Source organism: Monodon monoceros, unplaced genomic scaffold (genome assembly GCF_005190385.1).
Source record: "Monodon monoceros isolate NGI ecotype Baffin Bay Population unplaced genomic scaffold, NGI_Narwhal_1 Super_Scaffold_18, whole genome shotgun sequence".
Lineage (NCBI taxonomy): Eukaryota > Metazoa > Chordata > Mammalia > Artiodactyla > Monodontidae > Monodon > Monodon monoceros.
Genome location: NW_021703774.1, coordinates 136,771,914 through 136,788,496, shown reverse-complemented (window position 1 = coordinate 136,788,496; position 16,583 = coordinate 136,771,914). Strand labels below are relative to the sequence as shown.

At 42.6% G+C, this 16,583-nt stretch overlaps 1 protein-coding gene across 5 annotated transcripts in view; it reads left to right on the top strand.

Moving 5' to 3' along the window:
• Window positions 1-239: 239 nt before the first annotated feature.
• CPT2 (carnitine palmitoyltransferase 2) overlaps window positions 240-16,583 on the top strand; it is a 34,216-nt gene continuing 17,872 nt past the window's right edge. For 3 of the 5 annotated variants that reach the window (XR_003794465.1, XR_003794464.1, XM_029228821.1), the window contains exons 1-3: window positions 328-505; window positions 11,071-11,151; window positions 12,901-13,007. Coding sequence is in view for 2 of the 5 variants with exons in the window: in XM_029228821.1 (XP_029084654.1) it covers window positions 354-505; window positions 11,071-11,151; window positions 12,901-13,007 (340 nt within the window). In the remaining 3 variants the exon portion in view is untranslated. Of the gene's footprint in view, window positions 506-11,070; window positions 11,152-12,900; window positions 13,008-13,094; window positions 13,150-16,583 lie in introns of those variants that run through there. The other 2 variants (XM_029228822.1, XR_003794466.1) reach the window with 2 other exon arrangements.

The following is a 16,583-nucleotide window of genomic DNA, read 5'->3' as shown; positions in this document are numbered from 1 at the left end:
TCTATCTTGTTCCAAAACAGGAGAAGGGTGTGGCTTCGGAGCTCGGTTTCCTGCCGCCTAGAGAGCAGAAGAGAGACCAGCAGAGCCGGGAGGCTACGGCCGTCTCAGTCCCGCAGTGGGCTGGACCCTCTGAGCCTCGGTGGGCCTGTGGGCGGGCCTATTTGCGGGCGGGCCCATCTGCGGGCGGGGCCCTCCGTGGGCGGGGCCAGAAGGCCGGAAGTTGTTCCGCGTACCGGCACAAACTGGACGCGAGTCCCTGACGCAGCGTCCTGGGGCACTGAGGGTGGCGGCCTAGTCTCTGTAACCAGAGTTCCGCATTCTCCGCGTTCTCGCTGCTGCCGCCTTCCGGGACGATGGTGGCCGGCCTGCTGCTGCGCGCCTGGCCCCGGGGCCTTGCTTTTGGCCCGGGAGCCCTCAGTCGGCTCCTAAGCACAGGCTTCGACCCGGGCCAGTACCTGCAGCTGAGCATCGTGCCCACTATGCACTACCAGGACAGTCTGCCCAGGTGAGCCCGGCCTCCCGGTCCCCGCCGTCCACGCGAGCTGGGGTTCGGCCCCAGCCTCTCTCCAATCACTCACGCCTATTCTGCTGAACCCTCTTCCGCCTCTAAAGTTTTACCTGGGATGCTGCCGCATCCTCCAATCTGAAAATCCTGTGACTTTCAGGATCTCATGGTACTGGAACATCAGAATGCCCGAATTCTCTTCCAGAATCCCTCGCTCCCCCCAGCCATTGTTCTCTCAGATTTTCTCTCCTGAACTCTTCTCGAACTCCTACAAAAAACCGACTTCCAATCAAATATCTAATTGTCCCTCACATTTCTCCCTGAAAAACGTCCAACCTGCATATCGCCAACACTACCCTTAGTCCTCCAACTAGGTTGTCTCCCCGCATTCCTGCACAGAATATGGATCGGTCAATTCCTGATACATAATAGGTACTCTCCCTCAATTTCTCCCAGCACGCCACCTTTTTCACGCCTGTTACTCATAACCCTCAGCCCCACTCCCCATGCCTCCAGTCCTCTTGTATTTTAGCACGCTATCCTCCCCCAAGCAGATTCAAGTATTCATCTTACCCTCCAAGTCCTCAGCATTCTAAGTCCAATCTTCACCTGGAAACCTTTCACCCCTACCAAACCTTCCTCAACACTCCTCCCACCCTCCTCCCTAACCCACATTACTCCCTGCAACTTCAGCCCACCCTCACAGAATTCTAGGCGGCACCCTCAGTACCCCTCCCCAAATCTTCTTATTCACATTAGATACAGAGCCCACCCAAATTCTGTGCCTCCTCACCATAGCTACGCCCCCGCCCCCTTCTAAAACACTTCTCCCAGAATCTACTTCCCCTGTGAAACACAGCTCCCATACATCTTCCTTCTCCTTCCCTCATCCAGTATTTTCTTTAATTCAGCTTCCAGTTTGCCCAGTCTTTGAACTCCCAGCCTTACTCTAAGCTGCCAGGTCTCCTCCAATATTAGAAATGTCCCTAAATTCCTTCACCCCCTAAAACCAAACTTTAACTTCTCTACCTACTCACCAGTTAGTTCCTGGTGCCAAGTTCCAAATTTGTTTCAAAGAGCCTTTTTACTTCCTTTCTCCCCCAAGCTGCCATTAGGGATCTCCCTCCCAGTCCAGGGGCTGGAGACCCTACCCCATGAACAGAACAAAGATTGTCACAGGCATCAACCCCAACTACTAGGTTGCTGTTTTTCTCTACAGCCGGGAACCCCTTAACCCATTGTCATCACTGCCCACCCCCATCCCCTCAGGAGTATCAGCTGAGGGATTCTTGTCAAATTACAGTGTGCAAACATCTAAAGTTAAAATGAGATTATCTAGCCCCAATCCCACTGTTTAAATTTGGCAGGAGGATGGGGAAGAGAAAGAAAAAGTCTCTGTGCCTGTGAGATAAGCCTTGACCTCTTGACTATGAGCTGAGCCAGTATGTGGGGGAAAGGTGAGGAATGACAGAGCCTGTCTTCACTTGCCAAGCCCAGCAACAGATGGCCTTTAACTTTCAGGCAGTCCCGGGCCCCACGCAGGTGTAAGGTCAGAGGGGTTTTCTCCATTTTAGAATTGGAAAGCTGGGAAGAATATTAAGAATATCAAAGAATATCAAGATCATTTCCTCTAATCCACAGCACAGATATCTTGGAGCTACAAACAGTAGCGCTCATCACCCGTGTATAACTTTAAATGATGACTCCCTCCCCAGGCCTCCACCACCTCACCTGTAAGTTGGAAGTTAGATAAGATGAGATTCCTTTTATCTGAGATTCTGGAGAGGTAAAATGAATTGTCTTTCACACTCGTTTTGATGTCACACTTGGTGAAAAGCCCTGGCTTTGAAGTCTGGTAGAACTTAAGTTTCAGATTCCGGATCTGATACTCTTTCTGTATAGCTTCAGGCAATTCAGTCAACCTCTTTGAGCCCTAGTTCTTACCTGTAAGGTAGGAACAGAAAGCACAATTCATAGGGCTATTGTGAGGCTAGAGTGAGATAAGATGCCAAAATAGGGAACTGTCCTTATTAGTTGGCATGGGAAGGACTAGTCCCTTAGTATTAAATGGTCCAAATGCATCTCCCTTCCTCCTTACCTCTTTCCTTTCCTATTATATCACTGCCTTTTAATCAAGTGGCTTTGGACTTGCTTTCCTCTAGGAACCTTTGCACTATCATTTGCTTGGTTTTTAGGTGTTACGTTTTTTTCTTTGCTCTTTTTCAGTGTAGTCAAATATACAAAACATAAAATTTACCATTTTAACTATTTTTAGGTGTACAGTTCAGTTAGGTTTTTTTTTAGGGTTCTATTTATACACACTGAGCAGTTAATTTCAGAATATAAAAATGCAAGTCCGAAGTAGAGAAAGGGTGGAACAACCTGACCTACACATTCACATTATTAATTTGATAACCATTTATTAATAGGGATTTGGAGACCAGTCAGTCATGTTGAGGAGCTTACTGTATAGTGGGGGAGATTTAACAGGTAAACAGTTATGATATAATGGATAAGTGGCAAGCAGCATCTCATGGTGGTTACAGTCATGAGATAGGAGTCAGATTTGATTTTTTTTTTAATTAATTAATTTATTTATTTTTGGCTGTGTTGGGTCTTCGTTGCTGCATGCAGGCTTTCTCTAGTTGTGGCGAGTGGGGGCTACTCTTTGTTGTGGTGCGCGGGCTTCTCATTGCAGTGGCTCCTCTTGTTGCGGAGCACAGGTTCTAGGCATACGAGCTTCAGTAGTTGTGGCACGTGGCCTCAGTAGTTGTGGCTCGCGGGCTCTAGAGCTCAGGCTCAGTAGTTGTGTTGCATGGGCATAGTTGCTCTGCAGCTTGTGTGATCTTCCCGGACCAGGGCTTGCACCCGTGTCCCCTGAATTGGCAGGTGGATTCTTAACCACTGCACCACCAGGGAAGTCCCGAAGCACAGAGTCTTAACTACTGAACTTCCAGGGAAGTCCCTCTGCCCGTTTTTTAAGTCAGGTTGTTTATTTGATGTTGAATTGTATGAGCTGTTTATATATTTTGGACATTAGCCTCTTATTAGTCATATCATTTGCAAATATTTTCTCCTATTCAGTAGGTTGTCTATTTTTTTTTTTGGATGGTTTCCTTTGCTGTGCAAAATCTTTTAAATTTGATTAGTTCCCATTTGTTTTTGTTTTGTTTTGTTTTGTTTTTGCTTTTGTTTCCTTTGCCTTTAGGAAACAGATCAAAAAAAATATTACTGTGATTCATGTCAAAGAGTGTTCTGACAATGTTTTCTTTTAGGAGTTTTGTGGTTTCCAGTCTTACATTTAGCTCTTTAATCCATTTTTAAAAATTTTTATTTGTTTATTTATTTATTTATTTTGCGGTATGTGGGCCTCTCACTGTGTGGCCTCTCCCATTGCAGAGCACAGGCTCCAGATGCGCAGGCTCAATGGCCATGGCTCATGGTCCCAGGCGCTCCGCGGCATGTGGGATCTTCCTGGACTGGGGCACGAGCCCGTGTCCCCTGCTTCGGCAGGCAGACTCTCAACCACTGCGCCACCAGGGAAGCCCTTTAGTCCATTTTGAGTTTATTTTTGTGTATGGTTTGATAAAATATTCTAATTTCACTCTTTTACACATAGCTGTTCCATTTTCTCAGCACCACTTAAGGAAGAGACTGTTTTTTCTCTATTGTGTATTCTTGCCTCCTTTGTCATAGATTAATTGACCATAAGTGTGTGGTTTTATTTCTGGGCTCTCTCTTATGTTCCATTGATCTATGTTTTTGTGCCAGTACCATAGTGTTTTGATTATGCTAGCTTTGTAGTATGGTCTGAAGTCAGAGAATGTGATATCTCCAGCTCTCTTCTTCTTTCTCAAGATTGTTTTGGCTATTTGGGGGTCTTTTGTGTTTCCATACAAATTTTAAAATTATTTGTTCTAGTTCTGTGAAAAATGACATTGGTATTTTGATAGGGATTGCATTGAATCTGTAGATTGCTTTGGGTAGTATGGTCATTTTAATGATATTAATTCTTCCAGTCCATTAACAAGGTATATCTTTCCATCTGTTTGTGTCATCTTCGATTTCTTTCTTCAGTGTCTTATAGGTCTTTTACCTCTTTAGTTAGATTTATTCCTAGGTATTCATTTTGATGCGTTTGTGAATGGGCTTGTTTCCTTAGTTTCTCCTCCTGATAGTTCATTGTTAGCATGTAGAATGCAACAGATTTCTGTATATCAATTTTGTGTCCTGCAACTTTACTGAATTCATTGATGAGCTCTAGTAGTTTTTTAATAGTGTCTTTAGGATTTTCTATGACATAGTATCATGTCATCTGCAAACTCTGACAGTTTTGCTTCTTCCTTTTCAATTTGGATTCCTTTTATTTCTTTTTCTTGTCTGATTGTTGTGGCTATGGCTTCCAATAGCATGTTGATTAAAGGGGCAAGAGTGGAATTCCTTGTCTGGTCCCTAATCTTAGAGGAAATGCTATCAGCTTTTCATCATTGAGTATGTGTTAGCTCTGGAGTTATCATATGTGACCTTTATTATGCTGATGTGTGTTCCCTCTGTACTTACTTTGTGGAGAGTATTGTCATAAATAGATGTTGAATTTTGTCAAAATTTTTTCTGCAGCCTCAGTAGTTGTGGCGCACGGGCTTAGTTGCTCCATGGCATGTGGGATCTTCCCGGACCAGGGCTCAAACCCGTGTCCCCTGCATTGGCAGGCGGATTCTTAACCACTGAGCCACTAGGGAAGTCCCGATATGTATATTCTTATTGCCATTTTGTTCATTGTTTTGAGACTGTTTTTGTAGTTCTCTTTTGTTCCTTTATTAGTCCTTTGTTCTCTTCTCTTGTGATTTGGTGACAATCTTTAGTCTTACCTTTGGGCTCCTTTCTCTTTTTTCTGCGTGTTATCAATTATAGAGTTTTGGTTTGTGGTTACCGTGAGATTTAAATATAGCCATCTGTGTATATACATGATTGTTTTTAGTTGCTGGTTTCTTAATTTCAAATGCATTTTAACAACCCTGCATTTGTACTGTCCTTCCATATCATGATGACGGTTTTTGACATCATATTTTAGATATAATTGTTTTGTATCCCTTAACTGCTTATTGTGGCTATAGATGATTTTACCAGTTTTTTCTTTTAACCTTCCTACTAGCTTTGTATGTGGTTGATGATCTAACTTTTTTGTATATTTGCCTTTACTGGTGAGCTTTTTCCTTTTCTAATCTTCATGTTTCTAGTTATGACCTTTTCTTTTTTGCTTAGAGAAGTCCCTTTAACATTTCTTGCAAAGCTGGTTTGGTGGTGCTGAACTCTTTTAGGTTTTGCTTGTTTGAAAAACTTTTGATCTCTCCATCAAATCTGAATGAGAGCCTTGCTGGGTAGAGTATTCTCGGTTGTAGGTTTTTCTTTTTTATCACTTTAAATATATCATGCCACTCCTTTCTGGCCTGCAGAGTCTGCTGAAAAGTCAGCTGATAACCTCATGGGAGTTCCCTTGTAAGTAACTTGTTGCTTTTCCCTTGCTGCTTTTAATATTTTCTCTTTATGCTTAATTTTTACCACTTAATTACAATGTGCCTTGATGTGTTCCTCTTTGGGTTCATCCTGTATGGGACCCTTTGTGCTTCCTGGACTTGGATGTCTGTTTTCTTTCACATGTTAGGGACGTTTTCAGCTATTGTGTTTTCAAATATGTTCTCTGCCCCTTTCTCTCTCTCTTCTCCTTCTGGGATCCCTATAATGTGAATATTAGTACAGTTGATATTGTCCCAGAGGTCCCTTAAACCATCCTCATTTCTTTTCACTCTGTTTTCTTTTTTTTGTTCAGCATGAGTGATTTCCACTACCCTGTCTTCTAGCTCATGTGATCTGTTCCTCTGTTATCATTTAGTCTCCCGTTGATTCCTTCTAGTGTATTTTTCATTTCAGTTAGTGTATTCTTCACCTCTGTTTGATTGTTCTTTATATTTTCTAAGTCTTTGTTAAAAACGTCTAACTTCTTGCTCTGTGCATCCATTCTTCTCCTGAGTTCTATGATCGTCTTTACAGTCATTACCCTGAACTCTTTATCAGGTAGACTGCCTGTCTCCACTTCACTTAATTCTTCTTCTGGGGTTTTAGTTTGTTCCTTCATTTGGAACATGTTCCTTTGTCACTTCATTTTGCCTAACTTGCTGTTTTTATCTCTGTGTATCTGGTAGGTTGGTCATGTTTCCCAATCTTGGAGAAGTGGCCTTTTGTAAGAGATGTCCTTTGCGTCCCAGTATTGCACTCTTTTGTCACCAGAGCTACATGCTCTAGGGGTGCCCCTAATGTGAACTGCGTAGGTCCTTCTCCTGTGGTAGGCTGACTACCATGGGCAGTCTGATAGGCTTTGTTGTCCCCTGGTCTGGTTGGTTGCCAGGCCCTGCCGTATGCAGAGGCTGCTGGCTGCCGGTTGGCTGGGCCGGGTCACAAGGTGGTTGGCTGCAGAGCTCCGGGGGTCCCAGGGCTAGTGCTGGCTCACTGGTGGGCAGAGTCAATTCCTGGGGTCTGGCTGCAGGGCCCAGGGGGCCCAGAGGATCCAGATCTGGTGCTGGACTGCTGGTGGATGGGGCTGGCTCCTGACACAGCTGGCTGCAGGGTCAAGGGTATCCCGAAGTTTGTATTGGCCTGCTGGTGGGTGAGGCCAGGGCCCAACCAGTCCCAGGGCAGGTGCTGCTGGCCTGCTGGAGTCTGAGCTGGGTCCTCCAGCTGAGGGGCTGTTGTTGCCCTGGGGCTGGTGTCCACCAGCTAGTGGGTAGGCTGGTCCTGAGGCTAGAGCAGGCTTACTGGTGGGCAGGTCAGGGATTTGAGGGCTGGTGCCTGCTCACTGGTGGGTGCATCTGGGTCCTGTGGTCTCTGGCGGCAGGGCCCTGGGGGTCCTGGGTCTAGTGCCTGTGCACTGGTAACATTCTTACTTTTAAAGTGTACAGTTCCATGGGGGAGGGTTCTAGGACCACAGCGTTGTGCAGCTATCACCACCATCTAATTCATCGCCTCTCCCCGTCATTGCAGTCATTCCCCATCCCCCCAACACCCTTGGTAACCACCAGTCTACTTTCTGAAAAGTGACTTGTTTAAAACTGGAACTCGGGTTTGTTTGGCTTCAAAGCTTAGGCTTTTCCAGCATAGCACACTGTCGCTAAACAAAGAACGAATCCACAGTTGACAGGATTATGCTCCCTTGCATACCTTCAGTTTTCTTCCTTGTTGCCTGCTTGGAAGAGCCTGTGTAAGTGTCAGAGTTGATTCTGTCAGAGCAGGGGGGATCACCGATGGAGTATCCAGTCAGAAGAGGGCAGAGGAGCCAGTCTTGAGAAAACTGGCACTTTTAGGGCAAGAGGACATAATGGAGGAAAAGAGAGTCAGAAGAAGATGTCAAAACCAACAGGATGGGAGAAGAGAATCTCTAACTCCATCTTCTGCATCCTTAAAGGATCTCATGGTCTGCAGTCTGATGGGGAAGAGAGACATAAATACATAAGTGCCACTAAAAATGATAGAGAAGAATATAGGGTCCTGGGGTGCATAGGGGGGTAAAGGAAGGTAATCAACTAATTCATTTAACACACATTGAGTACCTATTCTATGCCAGCCCATGTGCCAGTGGAGGTGAGAAAAGGAGATTCAGAGGAAGAATCCTAATGAGTGGTGAGCTCCCCTCTCTATACATCACCATAATCATGCGAGCCAACTCTGTGCATTCCTTCCCAGCTCCACATTCGGTGACATCATGTTGGTAGCTTGAACTTGGCCATGGTGGGAGATTTACAGAAATTGGTAAATGCTACAAATCAGGGCTTCACCCCCTGCCCACCAGAGAGCTGGTTTACTAACCCAGCATTCCTTGGAGTGGATAACAGATGAGGATGGGGAGAAGGTGGTACAATTAGATTTGAGGGGAAAGAAACGTGTTTGATGTTGATGGCAGGTTGTGGAGGTTAGGAGGGTGTTGGTCCTTCCTAGAAGTTGGGGAGTGGCTTTCTTTGAGGAGAAATCTGAAGGCAAGTGGTATTTACAGAATAGTCAGATTTTGAGAAAGGTGAGGAGGTAGAAGAAGTTCTAGAGAAGAAGTTATAGAATATAGGGTAGTTTATTCAGAACGGAATGGGGGTTCTGCAAGATAGAGTGGAGGTGGCTTGTGAAGAATAATAGCTATGGTATTAAACTGGATGTTGCTGAGTGGGTCGAAGGGAATGGCTGGGGACAGGGTTTGTGCCTAAGGTGGGAGGTGTCAAAAGAGGAGGGAAGCAGGAAGCTAGGAGGGAAATGAAAAGGAGATGGAAGGAGCTGTCTATAGATATCAATAGGTATCTGGGTTCTACAAATACACATTCCATATGTGCTGTATGTTTAGTGCCTACTATATGTCAGGTACCTTGTTAAGTTCTTTATATATTTATTTCATTTAATCCTCATAATGGCCCAGTGAGCTAATATTTAACACATGGAGGAAAAAGGTTTGGAGAGGTAAGAAGTTTGCCCAAGATCACCTAGATAGTAAGTGACAGAATCCTGGATGCAAACTCTGAGTTATCTGTGAGAGTCCACAGGCTGTGAACCTAACCTCTCCATATACCAGCTGTGCTGGTGATAGACTTGTGCTGGGTGGGGCTGGAACTTGACAGGATTTCAGATCTCTCTGTGAGGCAGTTCTTCTCTCCAACTTCCTGTGAGGCAGGAAATGGAGTCTGAGGGACATGAAGTAATTTGCCACCTATAACCATATCAGAGAGATTAAGTGACAGAGCTGGGACTTAAGCCTAGGTCCGATTCTAAATGTCCTTGTCTTTTCACCGTCAGTAGTTCTTATACTTTTAGATTTCACAGATCAGTAAAATTATAGGGGAAAATACTGTTATCAACATTATTTCTTAAAAAAAAAAGACCTTTAATGACTCTCACCCAAAAAGGGGGGGGTGGGACAATCTCAGAATTAAGAACAGACTTTTCATGTAAGCAAATTTAGCTTTGTGAAAAGCTCACTGTACTGTCCATGTTTGTTTTATTTCCTTGTGAACCAGTAACTTCACAACTATGGCCATCTTCTGCAAGTATCAGATAATCCAGTGATATGGACTATGTTGTTATTTGACATTTAAAATGAGGGTATTTTATGGAAGGCAAAAATATAGACTTGGTAAGTTTAGCATATTCATTAAGTGATCTTTGATAATTTTTATAGAAAACAGGGGACTTTGTATCCATGATAATAATTTTTTTGTAGAATCTATACTGCCTTAATTTAGTTCCATTGAGAAAATTCAGTTTGTTGTGCTAATAACTCCAAAATAAATCATCACTCTGAAAACTTACTTTACCCCACTAAAGTAAGTTCAAGCTAGAGTTAACACTCCAGAATCTTTTGAATAAGGACTGCTTTTATAAAACTGCCATTGCCTCTAATTTAGAATTGTTTAAAAAGAAGGTAAATTTTCCTTAATGTCCCTACTGTATCAAAACAAAGCCTTGAGAAAGGCAAGTAGGTAACTTTGTACTTATGAGATAGCTGAGCTAGTGTTAGGGATTTTCTGCATAAGTCCATGTAAGAGGACCTACAGTGTTACGGTGTTGTGAATGGTTACTCAGTGCAGCCTAAGTCCATGATGGCTGTAAATTCAGATTTATTTTTTGACATAGTATTTTGGATAAACATGCATTGAAAAATAAACTGAAGAACTACAGTGTATCTTATTAGTAAGGTCCTAAACTGTGTTTTATGGATAACTTTTCAGTTTTCCTAAATGGCTGCTATGTTTAGATATTTTGAATGTATCAGTGTTAATTTTGAGTTGGCAGAGGTAACCTAACAAACTTGGATTAAGTTTTGGTACTAGGGGATATATCTTTCAATAAAATTATTAATATGAAAAAAAAAAGTATGCCTCACGACATACCCCTGGTGTTTTCATTTCACTGTGGACCTGTAACTTCATCGCCATAGCTGTCATTGGGAATCCACCGGTAGAGAATGATGAGTAAGTAAGCACGGAGGAAGATTTGGTTCTTCCTCACAGGACTCCTGGTGAGCTGGGCATGGCTTGATGGTCGATCCCATGGTTGGCTGGCCCATTGGACAGACCTGTGTTTCCCTTTTGTATGATTCTCTGTCATAAAATACACTAGAAAATTTAAAAATAGAAGTTTTTTTTCATCTTGGGAGAGAAAAAGACAGTCGTTCAAACTAAGGGTAGAAATAAAATCAGTGCCAGTACAGGGTTAACACAGGTATTATAACTGTGACAGGAAACAGGAATTTTGGGGCAGACTCTGCTTCCCCATTTTGAATCTGTTAGTATGTTTACTAATTCAGCTTATGAAATTCATCATTAATACATTAAAAAGTTATTATTTTACTTAAAAAAAAAGAGCTACCAATTATACTTAAATTCATCTATTCTCATTTGTAAGTGGCTTCCTTTTGTTGTTTGTTTTTTTTGGAAAGAAGTTAATTATCCAGTAATTATTGGTTAGTTTGGTTTGGGAAGCTAGTTAACCTCTTCCACAGATTGTCACCCTTACACTTGACCTTACTTTCTTCCCAGGCTGCCTATTCCCAAACTTGAAGACACCATTAGGAGATACCTCAGTGCGCAGAAGCCTCTCTTGGATGATGGCCAGTTCAGGTAAAAGCTGAGAACCCTGAATGGCCATGGATGGGTGGCTCAGGGGAGGCTGGCAAGTGCCGGTGAACCAAGTTTCAGGGAGTGTCTGTGATTTGATTGGGTCACCAGGCACCTAGGACCTGGTCTTTACGTTTGCAAGTTCAGGAAATAGATTTTCACTCATGAAGGGCTGACCAGGCCCTGAGGTGAGAGTCTCTTTAACTAGACTCAACAGGCAATGGTTTATAAGCCAGAATGCCAAATTTGTGCTATCTTGGTGGGTGTTACCTGGTTGTCTAGCTGGTACCAGTCATTTACAGGGGGCATGTGCTCTTGGTAGGGAGGTTCATTAAGGAGAGCATGTGGCAGACCAGAAGTTTGCTTGGTGAGCATATGTACTGGGTTGGATAGTGTGCCCTCCAAATTCATTCCCTTTTGAGAACCTCATTATGTGACCTTATTTGGAAATAGGGTAGTTGCAGATGTAATTAATTAAGATGAGGTCATACTGGAGAGAGCTGAGTCCTTAATCCAGTATGACTGGTATACTTATAAGAAGAGGAGAGACACAGAGACAGCCATGTGAGGACAGAGGCAGATGACAGTGGATCAACAAGCCAAGGATACCTGGTGACACCAGAAGCTAAGAGGAAGTCCTGGAACAGATTCTCCACTGGAGTCTTCGGAGAGAATATGGTCTTGTCAGCACCTTGATTCTGTACTTCTAGCCTCCAGAACTGTGAGAGAATAAGCTTCTGTTGTCTTAAGCCATCCAGTCTGTGGTACTTTGTTATGGCAGTCCTAGGAAACTAATTCAGTATGGAATTGGAAAATAATATTGGATATTGTTAAAAAGCGGATTCCATCAAGCTCTTGTATCCTGGTATAGTACTCTTTTTCCACAATGGGAATTTGTCGTGCAAATAACTGGCCTTCTCATTAGAATCACGGAGTCCTTCAGTGGACAGTGCTGGGAAAAAAAGATGAACCATTCATAATGTAGTCCTCTGCTTTTAAATATTCCACATTAGTCACTTGAAGCTTCTATTGACATGGTAATGATGTAATAGCTACCTGTTACTACGTATTATGTTTCAAACTATCCTAAATCCTTAGCTCTTATAAATATTTTAAAAATCATGTAAGGTGGTATATTATCTCTATTTTACATATAGAGAAACTGAGACTGAGAGAGATCAAGTAACTTGTCCACGGTTATACAGTTTGAAAGTAACAGAGCTAGAATTCAAACTTAGCTCTTCTTGGCTCCAAAGCTTATATCATTTTCTCCATGCCTCCTAGATTACACATTATTTTATGAGATGTGGATTCATCTTCCTAATCAGTCATTTTAAGATATCCTAGATTTATCTGTTTAGATTGATTCCTGTTCTTCTGACCAGAGGTACTTTCTGATCTCAGTCCCTGGTTCTAGGGATATGCTATTGGGGACCCAGAGTTCTGTGATGAGTTCTTGGCCATGAATCTAAAAATCGTCTATTCCCCAGCCGCATAGCACAGGGAGATCAGCTCAGTGCTCTGTGACCACCTAGAGGGGTAGGATAGGGAGGGTGGGAGGGAGACGCAAGAGGGAGGAGATATGGGGATATATGTATATGTATAGCTGATTCACTTTGTTATAAAAGCAGAAACTAACACACCATTGTAAAGTAATTATACTCCAATAAAGATGTTAAAAAATAATAATAATAAATAAATAAAAATCATCTATTCCCTGCCATGGTTTGACTCTTTTTTTGAACATTTCAGGAAAACGGAACAATTGTGTAAGAGTTTTGAAAATGGGATTGGAAAAGAACTGCACAAGCAGCTGGTCGCTCAGGACAAGCAGAATAAACATACGAGCTACATTTCAGGTGGGTAGGCAGGGCTGTGGGCTTGATATTTCCAGAGCCCTCTGTAATAGAAAGCAAGTCATCTTCTCTCCTGTTTTAATCTCACAGATATTTTTGGTGAGACCAGCACTGAAGTGTTATTATCTCATCCTCTCTTCCTGAGGTAAACATTAAGGTTGAGTGAGTTCATCCTCCACTGAGGTGCTGCCTGGAGTCCATGCTCAAGAGCAGTAGCTTGCCTGCTCTGTAGGTGGGATCAAGACAGAACCTAATCATTGGTTCTGTCTGTAAAGGATGCAGGATTTAGTCGTATGTCCTGTGTGTATCATTCTACGTCCTTCACGGTCTGGCCCAACTGCCCGATCCAGCCTCATCTCTTACCATCCTCCCTGACACACCCATGCTTCAGCAAAACTGAACAACTCCTTCCCTCAACCCGTTAGTCTTTCATTCTTCTGTGCCTTTATCCATGTTGTTCGCCCCACCATTTTTTACCTGGCAAATTCTTCCTTTAAGACCCAGCTAGGGTGGTTATGAGAGGTTCAGGACAGGGGCTAGGCAAAATGGGAGATGGGGATCAAAAGTTACAAACTTGCAGTTATAAAATAAGTAAGTCCTGGGGATGTAATATATAACCTGGTGACTATAGTTAATAATACTGTATTGTATATTTGAAACTTGCTGTGAGTGTAGATTTTAAAGCTTCTCATAAGAAAATAAATTTTCTAAGTATGTATGGTGATGGATGTCAGCTAGACTTATTGTGCTGAGCATTTTGCAGTGTATACAAATATCAAATCATTATGTTGTACACTTGAAACTAATATAATGTTATATGTCAATTACATCTCAATTAAGAAAAAAAAAAAAGAAAAGATCGGGTAGGATGATTTTTCTATGAAACCTTTCAGCCCTTCTTCCCATTCAGAGTTGGTTGCTTCCACCTCTGTTCCCACAGCACTTCTTTTAACTCAGTTCATATTTTTAATAAGGTTATACATGCATATAGTTTAAAGAATCAAATAGTTTTCTCAGGTTTATTAGGAGAAACAGAAATTTCCTGACCTTGCCCTAATTTCTCACTTCTCATTTTCCCCCATTCTCTAAATTACTGACTCATATTAATGCATCTTTTGTAGTTTTAGGCATTATCTATTGATGTCTCACTGTAAAAGATTAGGATTTAGCAGTCTCTTATATCCTCACCACATTTCCATCCCCTCATTGTCACAGTATAGTTATTTGTAATTTTCGTTTGCTCAGTACCTAGTGTTTACACTATTATAATCATGTAAACACTATTGTCAGCTGAATTGTGTAGCACATTGGAATTGCTTTTCCTTTCCCATATGAACTTTGTTTTCTCTGAAGTTAATAATTCTACTTTCTTTTGTTTTGCTTTCTATGTGCTTAATAATTTACCTGGGATTTTTTTTTTTTTTTTAATTCTCATCTTCCTTCCTAGTCTGTCTCGAATTTGCTTTTTGCTGGTTTGTTTTACCCTCTTTTCTTTCTTCAGATGTTTCATAATCCTTCTCTGTTGTCTTAGATCTGAATGAGATATTTAAAAGTTGTGGGAAGCTCTGTAGCTGAGGGCGTGCTTGTCAGTCACAGCTTCACTGTAATGTGATCAGCTAAGCCATTTCCTCGGGGTGCCCCTAATGGTGGTGTCTTTGGGTTAGACTCCCAGGGAAGGCTTTTCCGGTAAACTGCCAAAAGGTATTTTCCTGTTTGCTGCTGTCGTAGGAGTGGGATAAGGGAAGAAGGCTTGAGCTCTCATATGTAACTTATGTCCCCCAATTTTACTTTCTCCAGTGAATAAAACTTAAGTCTCCTATTGGAGTGGGGAGGGAATCTGGGGTGTGGGGTGGGGGTTTAATTGAACAGCCCTTCAACCAGATATATCTAGGCTGCTACTTCCTGAGCCCTCTGGGGGTTCTGCTGTGTAAATCATACTGTTTCTTGGCTTTCTCTGCTGCCAGGTTAGGGTTGGCTTCCTTGAATTGGCTAGAGAGCTTTCTAATATTTGCTCTTTTCTCGTCTCTCATTCTCTTTGCCTTATTGGTTTCTGTCTCTTTAAAATTCTTTTACTGAACGGATCAGAGGTATAAATTCATGTCTTCTTTTGTCAAATACGTCTTGCCCCCGTTTTAATGCATTGCATTATGTTTTAATTCTATTTGTCTCCTTCATCAGAGTTCTTCTGAATTAAAGTCCATGCCCTATTCCTCTCTATATCCCCTGGGCCAGGGCCTGGCACAGCACTGATTCGCAAGGAATGAAGGGACCAACAAATGAATAATAGATAAATTCATGTCCGTTAATCCTTTCCCAATACTTTATATGTAAAAACTATTTCTTTGAATCAAAGATAGGCTATATTTGATTAGGAAGTTCCTAATCCCACCAGGAACTTCCCTTGAAAACACATTTTCTGATAAGATACTGCCTCTGGAATTTTTACAAGCAAAACATCCACAGGAATACAGAGGGCTAGTTGGAGTGGTTCTCTCGCACTGATAGTTATTTCTAATTGCTTTTCAAGCATTTCCTAAAAGAGGGAGTGCAGTAATGTACACAGTACACAGAATGATGGTGAAGACTTTCTGCCATATTAGGGAGACAGTCAGGTGTGAATGTTGTCCCTGAAAGGAGATGAAGCACGAGAAACCTAAGCTGATGGGGTGGGAATTAACAGCTATTCTATTTCAGCATGAATGCCAGTGAGGTATTACTGTTTTTTATTTCTGTAAGTGTCAAAAAAGGAAACAGAATGAGGAAGAAAAAGCAATTAATAAACATTAGGGAAATGTAAATCAAAACCACAATGATGGTTACCCACCAGAATGGCTCCAATCAAATAAGACTTATAGTAACAATAACAAATGCTGCTGAGGATGTGGAGAAATTGGAACCCTTGTATACTGCTGGTGGTAATGGTTCAGCCACTTTGTTTTTTTTTTAAATTTATTTATTTAATTTATTTATTTTTGGCTGCGTTGGGTTTTTGTTGCTGCGTGCGGGCCTTTTCTAGTTGCAGCGAGCGGGGGCTACCCTTCGTTGTGGTGCACGTGCTTCTCATTGCGGTGGCTTCTCTTGTTGTGGAGCACGGGCTCTAGGCACGCGGGCTTCAGTAGTTGTGGCTTGCGGGCTCTAGAGCACAGGCTCAGTAGTTGTGACGCACAGGCTTAGTTGCTCCACGGCATGTGGGATCTTCCCGGCCCAGGGCTCGAACCCGTGTCCCCTGCATTGGCAGGCGGATTCTTAACCACTGCGCCACCAGGGAAGCCCTGGTTCAGCCACTTTGTAAGGCACCCTGGCAGTTCCTCAAAAGGTTAAACATAGAGTTCAGTCCAAGATGGCAGAGTAGAAGGACGTGGAGCTCACCTCCTCCCACAAATACATCAGAAACATATCTACATGTTCCAGTTCTCACGGAACATCTACTGAAAGCTTGCAGAAGATCTCATACAACCAAAGCTGCAAGAAAGATCCTCATGTAACTGGGTAGGACGAAGGGAAAAGGGAGAAGAGGATGTGGGACAGGACCTGTGCTCCTGGGAGGGAGCGGTGAAAGAGGACAGCTTCCCTCACCCT